Source organism: Setaria viridis, chromosome 9, assembly GCF_005286985.2.
Source record: "Setaria viridis chromosome 9, Setaria_viridis_v4.0, whole genome shotgun sequence".
NCBI lineage: Eukaryota > Viridiplantae > Streptophyta > Magnoliopsida > Poales > Poaceae > Setaria > Setaria viridis.
In genome coordinates this window covers 42869606-42890806 of record NC_048271.2, presented here as the reverse complement: position 1 = coordinate 42890806, position 21201 = coordinate 42869606, and the positions used below count along the sequence as shown (strand labels likewise).

At 47.2% G+C, this 21201-nt stretch overlaps 2 protein-coding genes and 1 long non-coding RNA gene across 3 annotated transcripts; 2 read left to right on the top strand and 1 right to left on the bottom strand.

The window, feature by feature from the left end:
• Positions 1–3310: 3310 nt before the first annotated feature.
• On the bottom strand, positions 3311–5394 carry LOC117835106 (RNA-binding protein CP29B, chloroplastic). The gene is made up of 4 exons (XM_034714471.2): positions 4935–5394; positions 4559–4660; positions 3705–3986; positions 3311–3583 (listed from the first exon to the last, which is right to left on the bottom strand). Exons 1-4 carry the CDS (start codon positions 5271–5273, stop codon positions 3518–3520), a joined length of 789 nt encoding a protein of 262 aa, XP_034570362.1. The 5' UTR covers positions 5274–5394; the 3' UTR covers positions 3311–3517.
• Positions 5395–10764: 5370 nt separating this feature from the next.
• On the top strand, positions 10765–11711 carry LOC117837046 (uncharacterized). The gene is made up of 2 exons (XR_004636222.2): positions 10765–11246; positions 11344–11711. It is a non-coding gene; the product is annotated as an uncharacterized lncRNA (long non-coding RNA).
• A 2195-nt stretch (positions 11712–13906) lies between these two features.
• On the top strand, positions 13907–14682 carry LOC117839836 (uncharacterized). Its single transcript, XM_034720264.2, has one exon. The coding sequence runs from the start codon at positions 13991–13993 to the stop codon at positions 14423–14425; it is 435 nt and encodes a 144-aa protein (XP_034576155.1). The 5' UTR covers positions 13907–13990; the 3' UTR covers positions 14426–14682.
• Positions 14683–21201: the final 6519 nt, after the last annotated feature.

Here is a 21201-nt window from a genome sequence, read left to right as displayed (position 1 = left end):
GTGATAAAGTCACCTCATGAACACTGACTTGATGGTTGCTGGAGTGTATACGATCTATGCACTGGGTGCACCTGCATGAAGAGCTTATTCCGTCATAATGTTTTCAGAATCTCTTTGTTACTCTATGTGCACAGGAATGGTTACTTTTATGTAATATCCATGTAACACTAAGTTCAAACTTCTACTTGCCAATGTTTCGAAAAAGAAAAAAACTGGGTGCACCTAGTCATCTCTCAGACTCTGCTTGGACTTATCAGCTCGCTCAACTTCTGGGCCCACACGCGCTTACGCATGCAGAGTCATCGCACACAGAAAGGCATGAAGTAGGCCAGCAGGTGGGCCCTTTTTTCGCGCACAACTTGTCTGCTGAGTTGGAGTTTTGGACGGAATTATTTTATTTTCTCTTCTTCACGAATATTCGAAAAGGATGCCATACACACGGCCTGCACCGTACAAGACGTGGAGGTATACATCAACAGCGCTATATATATTACCTATGCAGGGGAAAATGGAAATAAATAAATACTACTACGTTAAAGCAAGTTTAAGAACCGAAAAAACACGCAAGACCTCCTCGAAATGTCAGAAGCTGAAATTGCAAGAATTGAACGTCTTGTACCTTTTTTTAATCGCATATGATTTGAATCCCAATATTATCATATGTGATGTGTTTGATGACTAAGAAATCACGCCTCCTACATTTTCAGTTGGTTGAAATCAAGAATTTCTTTGGTCAATGCATCAGAGCCATCAAGGTTTATGGCGGAATGGATGTTCAAGGAGCTTAGATGGAGGGTTGCAAGGAGTAGGGCGGGTCGTCAAATAACGGGAATAAAAAAGATAACAGTGACGCTGCAGGTTGCAGGTGACTCACAATGGGTGGAGAAAGGGAAGGGGAGTGCAAAACCTGAAAAGTTGAAACGGCTAATTTGCTGTGAGAGGAAAATACTGTTTGGTGGCTGATAAGCCGGCTGAATAGACTGAAGCGAACAGGCCAATGGAGTGCAGGGTCAGCGATTAATCCAGAGAGATGCATGTGGGGGAGAAAAACAATATAGCTAGAAGTCGAAGACAATATATGGTAATTAGATCACAATCAAACGCCCCATATTCATCGACTAAGAGAAAAATACAACAAACCAATTTCAAAGGAACAAAGGTGCTTGAATAGGCTCATGTGCATATTCGCCCCGGTTGCTAATTTTAATTTTGTAGGGTCATTATTTTCAATTGTTTCTATGTTTTCTTCTTTCACTAAAATTAATTTTAAAATTTTTTGATAAGTGATGACATGTCGATTTAGCATAATAACTAGAGAAATTTTAGAGTGCTTTAAAAAATGAGAGCCGTCCATTCGGCGAAATCGAATGGTGGAAACAAAGGAAGTACCACGAAGTACATAAAGAGAAGTATTAAAAGTACCAATTTGATGGAACCAAGTAAAAAACAGTGATAAGTTACTATGATGCCTTTTAATTATGTGTAAATCCATTCAATTTTTTTAAGAATGATAAGGAAGGAATGTACATACAACTTTAAAAGTATTTTAAAAGCATTGTAACAAAGCTTAACTAACTAACCGGTGAAACAGTGCCAACAATACGACTACGGTTTCTTCTTTTCTTTCTGAGCAGACAACATTCTTATATTTGGATGCGCAATCATTTGCCGACGTCGCGAGCTCACCACTGAGTGGTCGGATGAGGGGACCAGAATGTCGACATGAAGAAACCAACACAACGTCGATGGTGATTACGGATGGCGCCGTAACCTTATCAACTCCTCGCGGTTTTGTTTATTAGTGCTCGCCGCGTCTGCGTCCATGGATAGATGGCGACACTAAACCTGACGAGCAAGTGGCATGACAAATATCTAATGAATGGTTTATTCATCTGTCTTAGCTGCGTCCACTAAACATACGCACCTATCCTGCTAAAGTTAATATTTTAGTGGACGCAGACAACATTCTTATACTGTCTTAGCTGCTAAAGTTAATGAATGGTTTATTCATCTCATCATCTGTCTTAGGGAGTGTTTGATATCACTGCTAAAGTTTAACGCCTATCATATTGGATGTTTGATACTAATTAGAAGTATTAAATATATGCTAATTAAAAAACTAATTGTACAGATGGAGTCTAATTCGCAAGACGAATCTATTAAGACTAATTAGTTCATGATTTGACAATGTGATGCTACAGTAACCATTTGCTAATGATGGATTAAGTAGGCTTAATAGATTCGTCTCGCGAATTAGACTTCATCTATGCAATTAGTTTTGTAATTAGCTTATGTTTAGTCCTAATTAGCATCCGAATATCCGATATGACACCGTTAAAGTTTAGCACTTGGTATCCAAACATCCCCTTAGCTGCGTCCACTAAACATACGCACCTATCATGGTAAAGTTAATTTTTCTCTGAAATTTCTACTGGCCACCATAGATTCGTTGTACGTGTCCCTGTCGTGACGGTGCGAGCGGGGCCCCACCGCCGTCCTGGAGGCGTGTAGCCGGACCGGACGCGAGGAGGCGATCCAGGACTGTGCGGTGGTGGCCGCATCGGAAGAAAGGTTGCGTCCTGTCGTTGCGGATCGCACCAAACGGAGGGAACGGCTTCGTCTCGTCTCTCCTTGGGAAAGCTCCTTTCGACCGCATAAAGCCGATGGCAAACCAAGTGCGACGTCGCCGTCAATATCCACCGGTGCTGCGCACGCTGTCTCACAGCGGCCACCACCACTTGGTGCGATCCCCGGCTCGGCCGGCTGCCATGGCTCAGCCTCCTTGCTGGGGGCACTGTAGTGGAACCATTCTGCCATCGCACGGCTCACCCTGCCTCCCTGGTTCACCCACTCACTGCACCGTGCTTTCTGCCAGGTTGGACTCGTAGCTCCAACCCTGAACGACGCGGTGAGCCGGTGACCGACTGATGGCCGACCAGGCCACCCGGGCCACGGCCACACAGGGCGCCGCGACCAGCTGCAGCTAGCGATCTCAAGGATGCGGTGTCGGTCGGCCACCATGCGCATGACGTGTAGCAACAAGAACGACATGCCCGCGGCGAAAGTGGGACGTCCCGGACCGTATGCGCTCGGATCTTCTCGGGTAATGACGTCTGCAATGATGTCTACAGCATCCGCTGTCGACGCCACGGGACCAGACCAATCACACAGGGGCTCACAAGCTTACGGCCGAGAAGGGAGGAAGGGAATGAAAAGCTAAAGCTTACACACGAGCTTTTCAAAGCCAATCAGACATACGGGATCAGGCGCCACGTAATGCGCAGCCAATGTAGTAGAGACTGTAGAGGGCTACCGAGCATGGGAATCCGCTGTTACAAGCATGCATAACGAACCATATACATGAGAACTTCAGAAGCTCGACCAAGGTCAAGACCAAATCATGTATGATGGAGTCCACCTATACTACAGCTAAGGATCCTGAAGAGAAAGACTGATCACGAAACTATAATCCATATTTTGAGCTATGGTACCGTTTCTGAGCATCCGAAGCGGGGTTTCAGTATTGTCCCCTGGGTGGTCTCGACTCTGCTACCGTGACGCGGATCTGCCGGCCATCCAAGTCCTGCAGGGCAACGATAAACCGATTTAGCACTTGCTGGCAGAAGACAAGCGCGTTCAAGCTCTGCGGGCACAAGTGTAACAGAACAGCTAGGGCGAATGAGATGTTGAGATTGAGAACTCACGGCGCCGTCGAGGTTTGATATTGCGTTCTCGACCTCCTCGGAGGATCCATACGTGACGAAACCAAACCCCCTTGACCTCCCACTCTCCCTGTCGTAGATGACCCTGGCTTCCAGGACCTCTCCTTGCTTGTTGAACAGGTTAGCGAGGGCAGAATTGTCGACGCCCCAGGAAAGGTTGCCCACGTAGACCCTGTTCGCTTCGCCCCTTGGTCCTCTTGGTGAGGACTGCTCCCTAGGTGGCGCTGGCCCTGAATTCACCTTCAAACTTCTTCCATCAAGTACCTATTTTTCAGAGATGATGTCAGCAAGATAACAAGGGAACAGCTATAAAGCAGTTTGTAACACAATGTACTCCACCAAGCCGGAGTTGGGGGAAACAGGTAAATATTAGACTATCCGATGCCACAAGTGTACTTAATAAAGCACTTGGCTTAGTCAGTGTAGGATCAAGTAGGAAATCAGGAACATCAAGAAATCAACAAAACCTACTGCAAAGATCATAATTCTAGGTAAAGTTATGGCATTACACATATTTGGAGAATATTGTACGGCAGTAAAATATGGTACTCCCCTGTTTCAAAATGTAAGGCATTTTAGTTCCTATAACTTTGACCAAGTTTATAAAAAAAATATATAAACATCTACAATAACAAATCACTGCGGTATCAAGACATATGTCAAAATGGATTTAATAAAACTAATTTGATATTGTAGATGTTGGTGTATTTCTCAATAAACTTAAGCAAAGCTAGATAAGTTTGACTTAGTACAAAACTAAAGCATGTTACATTTTGGAACAGAGAGAGTAAGAATTAACAATGTGCAATGCTCTGGAAGAACAGAAGTGTACTCACATAGCCATTGAATTGCTCAACAGCCACCTCAACTTCTTCGACAGAAGACATTGTCACAAACCCAAATCCCCGGCTTCTTCCGGTCAGTTTGTCATAGATGACCTGTACCAAATTATAATCCTGTCAATTGGTGAAAGAAAGAGTGCGTTGGGACCGGTCTATCGACAGAACCTAATGACCCGCCCAATTGCATTTGTAGCCATGTCTGTTGCCTACCACAGTGAACAATACAAACATTCTGTTTCTGAGCACTGTAGCATCAGTTTATTTGCCGACGAAATGGACTCAAAGTCAATTTTACCAATGTCAGGTTACTGGAACCGGAACAATGCGAAACGTGACCATCACGGCCTGCTGATAGGATGCATATACACACCTCGACCATCTCGACGGAGCCAGCCTGCTCGAAGAGTCCCGCGAGCTGGGCGCTGTCGACGCTGAAGGGCAGGTTGCCGACGAAGATCCTGAGATCCGCGGAGAACTCCTCATCCTCCTCCCCGCCGGCCTGCCCCTCCGCCTCGAGTTCCTCCGCCACAGCCGCGGCCGCGCGCACGGGCGCCAGCGGCCTCCAGCCCGCCGCCGCGGCGGAGAGTGCGCGGAGCTGCGGCGGCCCCGAGGGGAACGCAGCGGTGGCGGAAGGGGCTGCGGGGGTGGGCTTGGCGGAGAGGGAGAGGAACTGGGGCGAGAGGGAGGTGGAGAAGAGCGTGGCCGCCATGGGGAGAGGAGAGCAGGGGAGGAGTTCGATTGGAGGCTTTGGGTTGATAGGGTTTTGGGGATAAGGTGTGGAGCCAGGGAGGGAGGCTCCGTCTGGGTTCTCGGACTTGGAGCGTTTGTGCGCGACGGAGGCGACGGGGTTATAGGGTTCGTTTCGTTTATTCCGTGTTGTAAATTGTAAATGGGCTGGCCGGCTAACTGCACATTTATATGAAGCCCAAGAAGCCAAATTCGATCCATTTGCTTCGCCGGCCCGCTTAACGTGAACGGCCCACATGCGCATGTCTCGGTTCAAAATCCACCACGGGACGGAGGCGTGGAAGGCCTGCTCTGACTTGCCCGCTGGGCCTTTCCTGCTGGTTCTTCTGAAGACGTCGGTCGTCGATGCTGGTTGTGTGAGATTTGCTCAGGTGGACGTGGACCTCCTCCGAATCTCTCCAACGCTGTCGATGCTGTTTTGTGATTTGGTCATCACGCGCCAGCTGAGCCAAACAGATGACACGATCACACGATTCCTGTTCGAATGGCGAACGTGCCTATCTAGAAGACCACACCCCGTCACTGAGGTCGCCGCTGGATTGCTCGTCGATACCGATTGTTCAAGAAGTCATTCCAGAAATACTAATCACCCATAAACTAAAGGTGGCCACACCTACGCCATCACATTAATTCTAGGTCGTCTACGTGGAATGTTTTGATCCTAGCAAAATCTCTTCTCCTTGCAACTGTCAGAGGATGCTGTAAAGAATGGTCTACATGTACACAGTGTTTCACATGCGAATTATGTTGCTTCAAGCATACATCGTAATTCCACAATCGCTTTTGTAAACGGATATGCGATTAGTAGGGTTGGCAGACAACAGTACAGATGGTGACATCGGTCTATCTGGAATACCAAGGGATGCCCATCTAAATCCATATTTGGCTGTTACCTTTCTTATTTTCCACCACTAGCGAAACATAATAAACATATGCAAGAACAAATAGATTTTCGTGTTGAAGTATAAGAGAATTGCTACCATTTCTACCAGTTTAAGGTTTTTGGTTTAACAGATCGGTGCATGCAACTAAAAAAAATACTTTATACCTTTATTTTTCTATATTGTCACTATCCAAATTTATTTTCTCAAACATGTGTTCTAAATTCAATAAGCAATGCATATATAAATCACATGTATTACATGTGTCTGAAAATTATGGTAAGATTTCAGTTTATCTCGTGTGAACACATATGAGCGTGGCGTCGAAATTGTTGAGCACCATTGTTACTGGCGAAGAAGCTTTGAGAAAAGTAGAAAACCTAGTTTCAGGCACATGAAGAGCTGCTTGGTAGAGTTGCGTTCTTTTTGCCCAATTGTCTGTGTGAATTGATTCACATGAAAGTTCTTCTTACTCAAATGTCTGTGTGGATTGATTCTTCGGGCTTTTGGGGAAGTAATAATTACATAATTGAGATGATTTTATAATGATTCTTTTGGACAAACTCTTTGAAGAAAGTGGTTATGTGCGGGAAGTTAATATAGAAAATATTTCCATAAAGTTGACTTGAGAATGATTAGAGCCTTTTGAAATCAATATGCGAGTGAAGAGCTCTATGAGCAAACTCCCCAGGACTGGGAATCATCACGGAACGTGTTGTGCAGCAAAGGCATGTGCTCTGTGCTTCATTCTCCGTGCCTTTTTTGTGTTTTTATGCAGCCGCCCCGCCCTGGTTCGACAACACACTTGGATAGCTATAGGATAGCCAAGGAAGTACCTTTCTTTTCTTTTTTTCTGATAAGGGCCAAGTACCTTTCTTTGAATCCTGTCCGCAAACCTGTATAGCACGTGTGCAACATGTGATGTGAATATAGAGGTCCTGCTGTGCGGTCCATAGATTGTGTACGTAAATATCTAGTACGAACGAGAAAAACTAGCTGACAAATTAAACAAGCCCTGAAGAAATATATTTCATTGAGATATTCCATTCTTTTCAAAAATAATAAGCTGCCCAAATGCAAAAGTCCATGCCCGTACGTTTGCAGTTTGCGACTAAGGTCATTCTTAATGCATAATTTCATTGCTCTATTACTTGATAATTATGCTCGCTGAATTTCACTATGATGAAACTTCTTTCTCATTTCATGAAACTTCATCCTCTCTCTCATCGTAAAGATGTCAGCGAAATTGCTGATGTGACATAAAAATTAATGCTAATGAAGCTCTCTATATGAAATTTTCACTGAGATTGGCCTAACACTTGCATGGTAAAGTTTATATTAGTTGGTGGGATCCAAACATCCAACCAGAGGGGAGAAGAAGGCGGCGTCCGACTCGTTGAGGCCGCCCGCCAAGACGGCGCCTCCTACTCGCCTGGCCGCCGGCGGAATCTAGCACTCCGGCCGGTGGCGCGCCCCCGTGGAGGAGCTCCTGATTCCGCCACCGGCCGACGGCACCCCTAAATGGAACCGGTACATGTACACACGGGTGGTAATAGTGGGTAAATACCCACCAACTCCATGAGGAGGTCCGAAAAGAGAATTTTTGGAGCACCTCTTGAGGTACTCCAAAAAAACGTGAATCTACCCCTGCTCCACCTTTTTTCTGGAGCCAGAGTTGCTGGAGCTAGACGTGTTTGGCTGCAAATTTTTTGGAGTTGGTGGAGTGGAGAATTTTTCCTGAAATGGAGTGCTCCCAAACAGGCCCTAACTCCATTTTTTTGAGCAACCCAACTCCATAAAGTTTGTAAGATCTAGTTTATTTTAGTGGAACACCTCCTTTATAATTTATGACTCGAAATGAACTGCAATGAACTGCTCGTGAAGTTCGGGGTAATTACCCACCTTTAGCATAGATTACGCATACCAGTTCGTTCTAATCCCCAATCTCCCCCCACTCCCCTTCTCTCCCGAGTCCCGACTCGCCTGGCAGGGGCGCCGCCGCCCGGCCACGATGCCGGCGGCCAGGCCGCAGCCAAGCTGCACCTCCCCGTCCCGCTGCCCCTGGGATGCCGCCCAAGCCCGCCTCCCGGCCACGACGCCGGCCAAACTGCGCCTCCCCACCCCGCCGCCCCCGTCCAACGCCGCAACCCGCTCAGCCGCTGTGTGGCCTCCGTTGGCCCCGCGCGCAACAGCTTCCCAGACAGCGCGCCGCTGCGGCCAAGCACGAGCTCACCTCGTCGTGACCCGCTCTGCTCCTTCTTCCTTGCGATGGCCAAGTACGGGCCTCGAGCTCCGGCCATGGCCGCTCCGTCTTACCCCCTCTCCTTCCTCCCCACCCGGACTCCAGTAGAACCTGCGCCCGACCTCGCGCGCCACCTATACCTGGCTGGCGCTCCGCCCTCGCGCGGCCCCGCGCGCAGCCTCTTCTCGGCTGGCGCGCCGCCTCCAATCGAGGCTGCGCCTGACCTCCGCCCGGCCGGTGCGCCGCCTCGTACGGACCCCGCGCGCGGTCTGCCAGTCTCCGCCTGGCTGGCGCACCACCTCCGCCCAGTCCGCCGCGATGGCCCGTTCTACACGCCGCCGGCCCTGCTAGCTCCCTCTCATCCTGCGCGAAGAAGATAAGGAACGACAGAATGCCATGTGGGGGTCATAAGTTGAGGGTATCCATCCTAAAAAATCCTATTTTTTGAGCAGCGCTAAACTTTAGCTAAACACGTCGTGTGAATTGGAGTGATGCCAAACAGAACCTTAGATCTTATATAATACCACCAGCTCAAGCAATCAGAAACAAGGATGTTATTGTAAAATTTACATGACAACTAATACACTATTTGGTAGAGCTTACTATTTGGTAGAGTTCTCGCGGAATTTTAGGGAGCTTCGTAGCGAGAGTGATACCTGAAGGAAAAATTGTAAAAACCAACCCATACGCCTCTTGGAGTGATACTCATTCCCTCCATAAGATATTTTGTTACAAATGCCTATTACCATCAACTCAACTCATGTTCAGTGACTTTATTTTGCAAATAGCGAGACTCGTTACAACAACGTTTAAGCTATTCTTTCGGTGGGATCAAAGGGTATTTGCACTCTAAGGCTAATCCCAGTGGGAGTTTCATAGAGATTTCATGCATATTAAATACGGTGACACATCAGCATATGTGATGACATGGCATGGTAGTTATGAAGTGAGAGAGGGAAGGAGTTTCATCAGGATGAAACTGTGTATACACTGTTTCCAAGACTATGAAACCTATTGAAACTTGCATTGGGGGCTATAGAGTTTCATTTCATCTAACTATATCCAATCACATGCCTCACAATTAAATGTCATGGGCATCCTATGAAATCGTGAAATGAAACTGTGCACTGGGACTCCCTGTTTCATTCATGAGAATACACCTCATGAGATGATGTGGCATCCTTGGAAACAGTGTAATGAAACCTTGCACTGGGACTGGCCTAAGGGCACCCACAACAACATAAGCTAGCTGTTGACTCGAGCCACGAGAGAGAGAGAAACAGGGCACTTCGCTAGTTCGCTTGGCGTGCTGTGAGAGAGCTGAGCTCGAGAACCGTGCGAGCTAGGCGCGGAAGCAAGCGCTAGCCGAGGTCCTGTTTAGCACTCCATTTAAGGGTGCTAAAGTTTAGCACTGTGCTAAAGTTTAGCACTTAGGGTTGTTTGGATACAGTGCTAAAGTTTAGCACCTTGGAAGAGAAATGACTATATTGCCCTCATTTATGACTGGCTTGGGGAAAAGTGGAGAGGAGAGAGAGGGTAACTAGGGAAAAAGTGGGCTTGGGGACCACTTTTAGCACCCATTAGCACCTTTTAGCACCACTTGGGTGTGCTAAAGAAAACAAGGGTGCTAAACTTTAGCACTCACCTTTTAGCACCCCTGTTTGGGAGTTCAAGTGCTAAAAATGTGCTAAAAGTGAGGTGCTAAAGTTTAGCACCCCTTTCCAAACACCCCCTTAGGTGCTAAACAATTGCTTTAGCTAGCGACATAGTCGCCGTTGGAGACGCCCTAAGGTTAATCTCCGTGGTGATATAATTTTCTCCTCTCCCTTTACTGATTTAGTGCTAAATCAATAAAAGATTCTCTGTGGCATCTAATTAATATGCACGATACTGTGAACGGAAGCTTAGCCGATAAAGTTCCTTGTGGTGGAATTTATCCGCTCGAGTTCGAGTCCTCGACTCGGCCACATGCTCTATATTTTTTTGAATTTATTGCATGATTTAACAGATGTTATTCTTTTAGTGGTAGGTGATATGTCCGTCCACTATCGGTTCAGTCGGCTCTGCTTGAAGTATCTTCTCCCAGGAGAGAAGCTCATAAAAATAATAAAATAAACCAACATGCACTCTTAGAAACAACAAATAGAGTTTTTTTATTGGTTTTATAAAAGTAATAAAATATAATGGTTAGAATGAACGGCAATTGAATATATAAACAAGGACTTCCGATTTGGATCTATAGAATAATTTTTAGTTTCAAGTCATATTAGATGTAGAAGGATTAAATGTGAATTAATTATAAAACTAAACGAGGCTTTCCCGCGCCGCCTCCCGCGCGGCCACTGCCGCCGGGAGCTCGGTTCCCCATCCGCCGTCGGCCGCCCGGAGCTCGGGCTCTCCCGCGCCGCCGCGGCTGCCCGGAGCTCGCGCACGGCCAGATCCGGCCCCGCTGCCGCGAGCTGGGGGAGCAGGGCCGGGGCCGGGGCACAGGAGCTTGCGGCTCGGGGGAGAGAGAAGACCGTCGTAAGCCGTCGCCCAAGACCCAGCTGCACCCAGTCGTCTCGCTCACCAGTGTGGCCGCGAGGGGAGGGCGCCGGCCAGCGCGTGCTCCGCGTCGACCCGAGGTCATGCTTCCCATGCCCGGGGACATCCGCCGCGCTCTGCCTTGACATGGCCACGCTCACCACGCCAAAACATTCGCTTGCCCACCATTAAGGTCGACGAGGCATCCTGCCAGCAGGAGTTTGCTGCTACCCTGCTTCCTGCTCCGTGCTTCCCGCCCGTTGATCTGGCCACACTTGCCATGTCCGAGGTACCTTTGCTTGCTGCTTTGTGCTGCTAGTGCTTGCACTTAAGGTATTTGATGAAATTCCAGTTGAAGCTAATAAATTCGTTTCACCTTCTTCCAGAATATGTTGTTGATTGCTTCACTCGGTAATAACATCCAAGGTTCAAATCTTATTTTGCTTTAGGTGAATGGATAGCAACAGGGAATTGTACTATTAGCTTTACTTTTATCAGTGTTCCGGCATACTGCTATCACTGGATCAGTAGCTTTAGATGAAGAAAACAGCTCTCATTATCTCTGTGTTTTCATGCCCACAACATGGATACCTCACCGCGCCTGGACATGTGCAATGGTAATCCTTGGAACAGCCATGTCAAATGGCAGCCATACACCCATCGGATTCAGCGCATATAGTTATGAGAAGGGCAGGATGATTATTTTCCTTACAACGATTTGGCAAACAAGCTAATGTATTTTTTCATTCGAACAGTCTTAATCTCTTACCTAATCACTGTTCCATTTGCTGCAAGGGTTTGATTAAGGATTAAATCTTTTCAAATTACGACAAGGCTAAGCAACGAATGACTCAGATATGAATATATGATCATATCGATAGTAGCTTTTCATTTCGACACTAGACCTGCTTGTGTGCCTGTGTCACTGAGTTCTTTGTGCTTCAAATCTCTCTTTTTTTCGCAACAAGTACGGTGTCTCATTCATACACTTTGTATTTGAGGTTTTCCAGTAAAAGATTTTGTTTGTTTGGTCTCATGATATTTTGGCTTGAATGTTACAGGCAGAAGGATGTACAACATTATTACAGACAACATAATTATTTGCAAATTGTTAAACCTGCAAATGCAATGTAATTATGCCAAGTGGTTGCCTTTATTTCGAATTGGTTTTGATGTGCTACCTCTTAACCTCACTTCCATGATATTTCCTTTGCCTCAACTCATATGAAATAGAAAATACCATGCACCCACAGTTTTTACCTTCGCTGATTGGCTAGCTTCTTATGTTTTAATGCTACTGCTACGACCAAGGAAGTCTATGCGATTTGTGTTACGCTCATATTGTGTTTGCTGATTTGTGGCCTACGAACATGGTCAGATAGGAATTGCAGGTCCCTAGCTATCTTGAACAAGGGGAACTTTAGTTAAAGGTACCTGCTAACATTGGTACATGGGGGAAGAATGAGAGCATTTCAGAAAAGGTATAATACCATATAGGTCGTGATTATATAGTACAATTTAGTTCTAACCACTTAATTTTGATTCTTCACTACCATGGTTCGGTTCAGTTGGAGTATATCACCACTTGAGGTCGTGGCTATCTGTTTTTTTTTGTTTTTTGCAGCCCCATACACATTATCTCTTACTTATTTTTGGTGCAAACCTGATATGTACAAAGCTTGCAACTGCTATGAAATCAAAATGGATTGCTGGGTGTACAAGGCAACTAAAAAAATTATTTCTGCCTGATTTGCATTGTCAACAAGCCATGGCTGAAAACAGATTAAGCTGGTGCTCCCACTATAAACACTCGGTTTATGCTCCCCTTTTATTTTCCCTGGATTAGTTTGCGCATACAGTCCAATCGCTCAATGGCTTGCAACTGCTATTTTTCTGTGTCCATCGAGCAAATCAAACAATATACTTCTATTGTGCTTTGAAGAAGTATATTTGTATAACTAGCATTTATACTCCTTTCAGCTAGCAGTGGAACACTATACCTCCAGATTAGATGCTTAGAGCGAAGGCCAGCTGACTGGCTTTCTTATATTACTTCGATAGTTTGGTCATGTATCTGTAATCAGGAGCTGTTGTTGTCGCAGTTTTCCTATCTCCTTTCCCTAAGGGGGCGTTTGGTTCCCTTTGCTAAAAAAATAAGTGTCACATCAAATGTTTAGATACTAATTAGGAGTATTAAACGTAGGTTATTTACAAAACCCATTACATAAGTGGAGACTAAACGGCGAGACGAACCTATTAAGCCTAATTAATCCATCATTAGCAAATGTTTACTGTAGCAACACATTGTCAAATCATGGACTAATTAGGCTTAATAGATTCGTCTCGCCGTTTAACCTCCGCTTATGTAATGGATTTTGTAAATAGTCTACGTTTAATACTCCTAATTAGTATCTAAACATTCGATGTGACGAGTGCTTAAAAATAAGCAACCGAATCAATCCAGGCCTAAGTTGTCTTGCTTTTCTGTGTGCAATATATTAACTTGCAAGAACTGTAAGATTGGTTGTTTTACGTTGTTAATTTAATGCAGCAAGCAGCATACTAGATGCATGCAAAAACTCTACTTCGAATGGAGCAGGACCTGGCAGCAGTTAGCGCGCCTGCCATCATCCTAGTATGTACGTCGTTGATCGGACTGGTAGCAGGACGCTTGATTGAGCTTCATTGTTCCGTCATATTTTATGAGAAAAATCTCAAAGTTAGGTTCCCAAAAACTAGTAGTACTACGTAATAAGAAAGGACCCACAAGACACGTCCTGTTTGGATGTCAATTCTCAAATCTGTTATCTGATTACTTATGCAACTTGCTTACAACTAACACGTTGAAAACGTGCGTGCGACGTCCGGCCACTGATTGCCTCCACTCCCAAGCAACAGTAACGCAGCGTTGGCTTTATACGGAGCCGTATTTAGTACTCGCTTGGCACAGAGATCTCGTTGATTTCTGCTGCAAATAAGGCCTCGCACAGTCGCAGCAGAGACGCAAATCAGGAGCTCTAAGCTTTTGCTAAAATGGAGAGGCTGCTGGAGCAGGGGCTGGACCTTGAGCTCAGCCTCCTCCCCGCCGACTCGGACCCGGAGCCGCCCGGCTTCTTCCTCTGCACCTACTGCGACCGCAAGTTCTACACCTCGCAGGCGCTCGGCGGCCACCAGAACGCCCACAAGCACGAGCGCACCCTCGCCAAGCGCCGCCGGGAGATCGCCGCCGCCATGCGCGCGCACGGCGCGTCCGCGGTGGGCGCCTGGGTCGACGCCGCCTTCAGGGGCGGCGCCGGTGGCGCGGGGCGCGTCAGCGTCGCCGCCGGTGACGAGCGAGACAGAGCGAGGCCGCTGCAGGAGGCCGTTCTGGCGCCGGGGAAATCGTCTCGCCTGCTGCGGGACAAGAAGAGCTCGTCGGAGTACGGCGTGGAGCGCGCCGACGAGATGGACTTGTCTCTCAGGCTGTGATCGCGACGGACCTCTCCCGCGGCACACCGGCACACTCTCTAGAGCTCTTGCACAGATTCATCGTCATCAGTGTCTCTGTTGCATTCAGGATGATGAGTTTCTCCTTGCATACATGCATATACCGGAGTTTGTATAATAGGATTTCTTGGCAACAGGCAAAGATAATTTTGTCGACTCATCATCCTTGGAGAGATTTGGTGTGCTCGCTCTACAGTTGTTATCTCCTCGTTCGCAATGCAATTAAGTTAGCTACTGAATTTTCAGCGCGTATTTGGTTGAAATTAATTTTACGGGGCTGGGCTTATTCAAGCGATTTCAAAGCCGTGCATACTCAATTCCAGGTCAACCGGTTTGCTTCTTGGTACTAGTTGCTGAACGGCTCCTCTTTAATTTGGAACGAATGCTGCAATTTTTTGGAGGAGCTGCATAGGATTGGATTTCCATGATGATGACTCTTTTAGTGGCGACTCCTTTTTTTTTAAAAAAAATTCTATAGGATTGTTTCCTAGTTGGAACAAAGGATTTAACTCGTTAGAATTTTACGAAATTTTTATGAATCCTTCAATCCATAGGAACTTTTGTATTGCATCCGAACACTGTACTGGAAACTTTTCCGCTTTTTTAGCTCCGGTGTATCAGAAGCTGGAACAGCCCTGACGGCCATGAATTTTCGTGATCTGCGCCAGCATTAGTCAAGGAGATTAGTGTAATAGGACAAGGAAAGTGAACCGCCACAATAATGCGGATTATCAGCCACAATAACCTTGCAAATTTTCTGAGACAGAAAGAATTCCAAATATGCTCCTGAAAAATTCTGAAACCATTCATTATATTGGTGCTAATTTAGTTTTCTGTAGCTTGCCATTCTTTGCGGTATTTATGTGAAAACCTTGCTTCTGGAAATTATTTATCCCATGTCCTGAGAAATGATAAATTCTCCTACAGATCCTGAAAAAGTTGATTTCGTGCTGGGATAAAGAATTTCTCATTTTCTCCCACAGATCTACCTGCGGCCTCCACCAAGGCACCAAGCATCGCTGGGCCATCCTTGTTCTCCGATAATCCGCTTTGCCTCGCGTTCCTAGGGCCAGGCCTATTGAAGTCATTCCCATGGGCCAACACGTGGTATTACCAGGACCCAGACCACACAAAGGCCTTCTGATCCATTTGTTTCCATTCACGCGTCGTCTGTCTACCCACACACGTCAGGCGTGAAGCCCAGAACTCTCGACTCTTCTTTCTCTCCCGTTCTCTACTGCAGCGGCGGAAAGCAACTCGAGTCGATCTCGCTGGTCTCTCCCCTCCGGTGATCTCTCCTGAGGCCGGAGGTGGACCGGAACCACTAGATCGACGTCCGGTGTGGTGTACTGTCCTAATCTAGCTAGTCTAGGTATGTGCGTTAGGGTTAGGTTTCCCGATGGAGTCGTTGATGGCGATTTCCGGCGGGATGTTGTCCTTCCAAGTTGTCGACGGAGTCGTCGCCACCCTCGGTGTAGCCTATAGCGACAGCTTTGTGAGGTATGTTATTTCCCACAACCTGGAGAGGTCGGGTTGCTGGTTTCACTTCCCCGTTTTGGGTTCTATTGCCTCGTCGGTGTGTTTGTCGGCGATGATTTTGCCATCGAAGGATTGGAAACTTGAGGTGCCAGTTCCTTCTTTCCTTGGCGAGGTAACGGCCTCGGGCCATTCAACGATGCCTGTTCGTTCAGCGAAACAAATGCATGTCTTGGGCGTGCTGTCTCAAGTGGCGAAAAAAATTGAAGTTTCCTCGTCGATCAGGGGAACGATTTCCGGGTCCATCTTCGATGCTTTACTACGTCCAGCTCCGGCGAGGCGCCATGCTTGGAATGTTACATTGGAGATGAAACAGAAGTTTAGGATCTTGCAACGACTCAGTTCCTGTTGTAATTTTGTTATCTGATCTCTTTGTAATGGGTTGTTTGTAATTTCCACGTTTTATTATTGATAAAATCCAACCCGGTTCCTCTCAAATAAATAAATAAATAAATAAAAATAAATCAGGCGTGAAGCGTGGTTTCGTCCCAGCACCGCGGCGCTCCCTTCCTCTTGACCAATCGTGCCTCCACTACCGGAAACAGTAAATTCGCCGAGTGTAAAAATTTTGCCGAGTGCATTTTCTCGGGCACTCGGCAAACAGCCTTTTTGCCGAGTGTACACAATGGGACACTCGGCGAAAATAAAACACTCGGCAAAAATGAGGTTTGCCGAGTGCCAAAAATCAGGCACTCGGCAAACAACTCCACGACACTCGGCAAAGAAGACACACTCGGCAAATCGGTATCGCGTGCGGCGCACGTGCGTCGTGCACTAACAGCGTGGGACGGCCGTTACACCTTTGCCGAGTGTTAGACGTGTGACACTCGGCAAAGTCCGCTTCGCCGAGTGCCAGACGCATACACTCGGCACACGCAAACGTTCGCCGAGTGTCTCAGCCGGACACTCGGCAAACGAAACACTTTGCCGAGTGCCATCCTTGATGCACTCGGCAAACAAAAAAAAAAATTCCTTCCAACACCTTCCACACTTTTTCTACTCCCCACGTAGGACATTTGGTTATACATATTAAAATTTGGTATATTTTCGGGTCTGTTTGGGATTTTTAATGCTTTGTTTGCATTAATAGGAATTTTTTGATTGAAGTCAAATTTTAACTACACGTACTTGAAATAATGGATTGAAATCAGTGAAAAAATCATATTCATATTATGGAGACCAAATTGAGGTCTCAACCAGAAAATGAAAAGAAATTTTGAACATTGTTTTTAAAAAACACGACCACGAACCTTTGGTTCAATGGTTGTTAAATTGTAAAAAAAACCAAACGAAATCTGAAAATCACAAGATTTGTCAAGATGTCATTATATTATGTGTGTAGGCTGTGGTAAAAAATTGAGAACGTTTCGCCCAATTTCTGACCTATCATGCTTAGAAACCGACTAATCTCCTGGAGGGATTCATAGAAGTTAGAAAGGAGCCAATAAGATTTGGTGTTCAAGTGACACATGAATTAAGGAGTGCCTTCAAATCTTTTTGTACAGGCAACATACAACACATGTTGGTTCATGTCAAATTTTGGAAATTTTTCGGATGCATTTGATATTTTTTATTGATTAAATGCAATTATAGATTTTTATTAGATATAAATGGAATTTGAGCTATAACTGCATGAAATAATGGAATATTTTCGGTAGAAAACTAATTTAACAATTTTTTAGTGATTTTGACACGATTTTGAACAAGTATATTTGAAAAAGGCCACTAAAATACGTTATTTCATGTAACGTTTGCCGAGTGTAACCATAAAACACTCGGCAAACATTGTATTTTGCCGAGTGTTTTCTATGTGCACTCGGCAAACAAGTTGCACGGGCCCACTTTCTTCGGCCTCGGTTGATAAAAAAAACCCCGAATTAAGTTTGCCGAGTGCCCTGGATCTAGGCACTCGGCAAACACTAGTGCTTTGCCGAGTGCCAGCGATCCGGCACTCGGCAAAGCCTTTGCCGAGTGCCAGATCGCGGGCACTCGGCAAAGAATCGAAGTTATCTCCGGACTTAGCGTCTCGTCGATTCATTTCCGCGCGCCTCTAGCCCCGTCCGCCGGCCCCCGCGCCCGACCCGACTCCCGCGTCGCCGGCGCCGCCCGCCACCGCCACCGCCGGCCGCCACCGCCCCGCCGCCACCGCCCCCGCCGCCCACCGCCACCGCCCCGCCGGCCGCCTGTCTCCCCCGCGTGCCGCCCGACCCCGACGCCCCGGCCCCGGCGTCGGCCTCCCCACCACCGGCGCCGCCCGACGGTCCGCCGGCCGCCTCGGCCCGGCCCCGGCTCCCCGCCACCGGCGCGCCCGGCGCCGGCTCCCCTGCCCGACGGCCGCGGCCCACCGGCCGCCCCCTGCCCGACGGCCGCGGCCCACCGGCCGCCCCCGTTCCGGCCCCGTTCCGCCCCCTGCCCGACGGCCGCGGCCCACCGGCCGCCCCCTGCCCGACGGCCGCCCCCTGCCCGACGGCCGCGGCCCACCGGCCGCCCCCTGCCCGACGGCCGCCCCCTGCCCGACGGCGGCCGGTGCGCCCCCTGCCCGACGGCCGCGGCCCACCGGCCGCCCCCTGCCCGACGGCCGCCCCCTGCCCGACGGCCGCGGCCCACCGGCCGCCCCCGTTCCGGCCCCGGCGCCCCCTGTCCCCGTAGGTAATTTTTTTTTTGAATTTAGGAAATCTGACTTAGATAGTAGATTAAAATTAGAAATAAGATATTAGAAATTAGAAATTGTAGGGCTTTAGTTGTTGAAATTAGGAAATTGTAGAGAGCTTTACTTGTTGAAATTAGGGAATTGTAGGGCTTTCGTTGTTGAAATTAGGAAATTGTGGGACTTTAGTTGTTGAAATTAGAAAATGATGGTTGGCTTTGGAATTTAAGCTATAAGAATGTTTGTGGAAGTGAGCCATCGTGCCATTCCTTGCTCGGTACATGTGGTTGTCGGCCATCGTGCCGTTTATTTGATGCAGGTTATGGAAACCTCCACGTGCAGGGGAGGTGCTGCCGAAATTTTTAGTTGACAATTGTATGTTTTTTTTGCAGGAGAGGCTACGTTACCGTCCTCGAGTCGTCACTTTGTACGATAGCAAGGTGAGTCATCCTAAACATCTATTTCCGTATGATGGTCGTATATCACGTAACCTAGTTAGGCGTCTCCCGTTCGAAAGAGATACGTTTGGAAATATGCAGATTTTTGCATATTTATAACCGTATCTGTTTCGAATTGTCCACGTTACTTTGGACAGCACGAGGATGTGTAGGTGGGTTTAGTTTCCATAGTCTACTCCGATCCGAGTTAGAGTTTCGACAGCACCTCCCAATTGTTCTCCGGATACACAATCTCCAGCACAGGACGTGTATTTGGAGAACAGCGGGGAGGTGCTGCCGAAATTCTATCTCGGGTCGGAGTAGACCATGGAAACTAATCCCACCTACACATCCTCGTGTGGGATTAGGACCTATCTTTACCTAATAGACAATATAGGAACGTGTAGATGCAACTTGAGTGTTTATATTATTTGCTGGTATGGTAGAGGATGGAGGATCGTCAGTGGATGTACACGGGCCGATCTAGCCAGAATTTGTTGACTGATGAATGGATAAATAAGACCGATGCTTTCTTGGAACGGGCATTTGCAAGGATCAAAGGAGGAAGAGAAACTTGGTGTCCGTGTAGCAAATGTGGAAACATGCGTCGGCAAACCAAGTTAGGAATGGGTAAACATCTTGTTAGGCAAGGATTTACGTCAGACTATACCATATGGATCTACCATGGTGAGGTCGATCGTGGGAGGGACGAGGTCATCAGACAACGTATCGAGCAATATGATGATGACGCCGGGGTGGGAGACATGTTAGATGACTATCATGAAGCTCATAGGGAGGAGGAGCCCGAGGCTACCGCAAAGGCGTATTACGACATGTTGTCTGCGGCACAACAACCCCTTCACGGGCATACCAAGGTCTCTCAACTGGATGCCATTGCACGTCTAATGGCCGTGAAGTCCCAGTTTAGCTTGAGTCGAGACGCCTTCGATATTATGTTGACAGTTTTTGGGAGCCTGCTCCCGGAGGGTCATATCTTACCAAAGTCTATGTATGAGGCACAAAAACTTCTTCGTGCACTTAAGATGCCATACGAGCAGATACATGCTTGCCCGAAGGGATGCATCTTATTTAGGAAAGAATATGCGGAAGCCAAGTACTGTGTGAAGTGCGAATCATCTAGATTCCTGGAGGTAGACTCTGGTGACGGTCAGAAGAAGCAGCTTGCAATCCCTGTGAAGATTCTACGGTACCTTCCCTTCATACCGAGGATCCAACGGCTGTACATGTGTGAAGAATCCGCGAAACAAATGACATGGCATAAAAACGGACGTCGATACAATGCTGACAAGCTGGTACATCCATCCGATGGTGAAGCCTGGACAAAGTTTGATGCCATTTATGATGAGAAAGCTCGAGAGGCTCGTAATGTACGTGTTGCGCTCGCAACAGATGGGTTCAATCCGTATGGAATGGCGGCTGCCCCGTACACATGTTGGCCTATGTTTGTTATCCCCTTGAATCTCCCCCCTGGTGTCATCTTTCAGCGACAAAACATATTTTTATCGTTGATAATTCCAGAACACCCAGGGAATAATATGAGTGTGTACATGGAGCCTCTGATAGATGATTTGGTCCGTGCATGGGAGGAAGGGGTATGGACATACGACCGGGCTACACGGACAAACTTCAAGATGCATATTTGGTACCACTATTCCCTGCATGACTTGCCGGCATATGGTATTTTCTGTGGCTGGTGTGTTCACGGGAAGTTCCCCTGCCCAGTATGCAAGGCTTCAGTGAAGTTCACTTGGTTGACCAAGGGTGGCAAGTATTCTTCATTCGACAAACATCGACAATTCCTTCCTCCTGACCATCCTTTCAGAACAGATATTAGAAATTTTACGAAAGATGTCGTAGTTAATGAGCCCCCACCGCAGATGTTGACCTTAGCCTTGGTTCGTGCTCAGATAGACGCTCTTGAGGTCAATAATCATGAAGGTGGGTTTGTGGGATATGGCGAGCAACATGCTTGGACTCAGAAGTCTTGCTTGTGGAATCTCCCCTATTTTGACGATCTTCTTCTCCCACATAATATTGATGTTATGCACACTGAAAAGAACATCGCTGAGGCAATTTTTGGTACAATCATGGACATTCCTGACAAGACAAAGGATAAC

Coding starts and splice junctions, on each gene's coding strand:
- LOC117835106 (XM_034714471.2), bottom strand. CDS start 5,273: ATGGCGGCCACGCTCTTCTCCACCTCCCTCTCGCCCCAGTTCCTCTCC. Junction 4,661..4,934: donor GCTCCGTCGAGATGGTCGAG/GTGTGTATATGC, acceptor AATTTGGTACAG/GTCATCTATGACAAACTGAC. Junction 3,987..4,558: donor TTGAGCAATTCAATGGCTAT/GTGAGTACACTT, acceptor TCTGAAAAATAG/GTACTTGATGGAAGAAGTTT.
- LOC117839836 (XM_034720264.2), top strand. CDS start 13,991: ATGGAGAGGCTGCTGGAGCAGGGGCTGGACCTTGAGCTCAGCCTCCTC.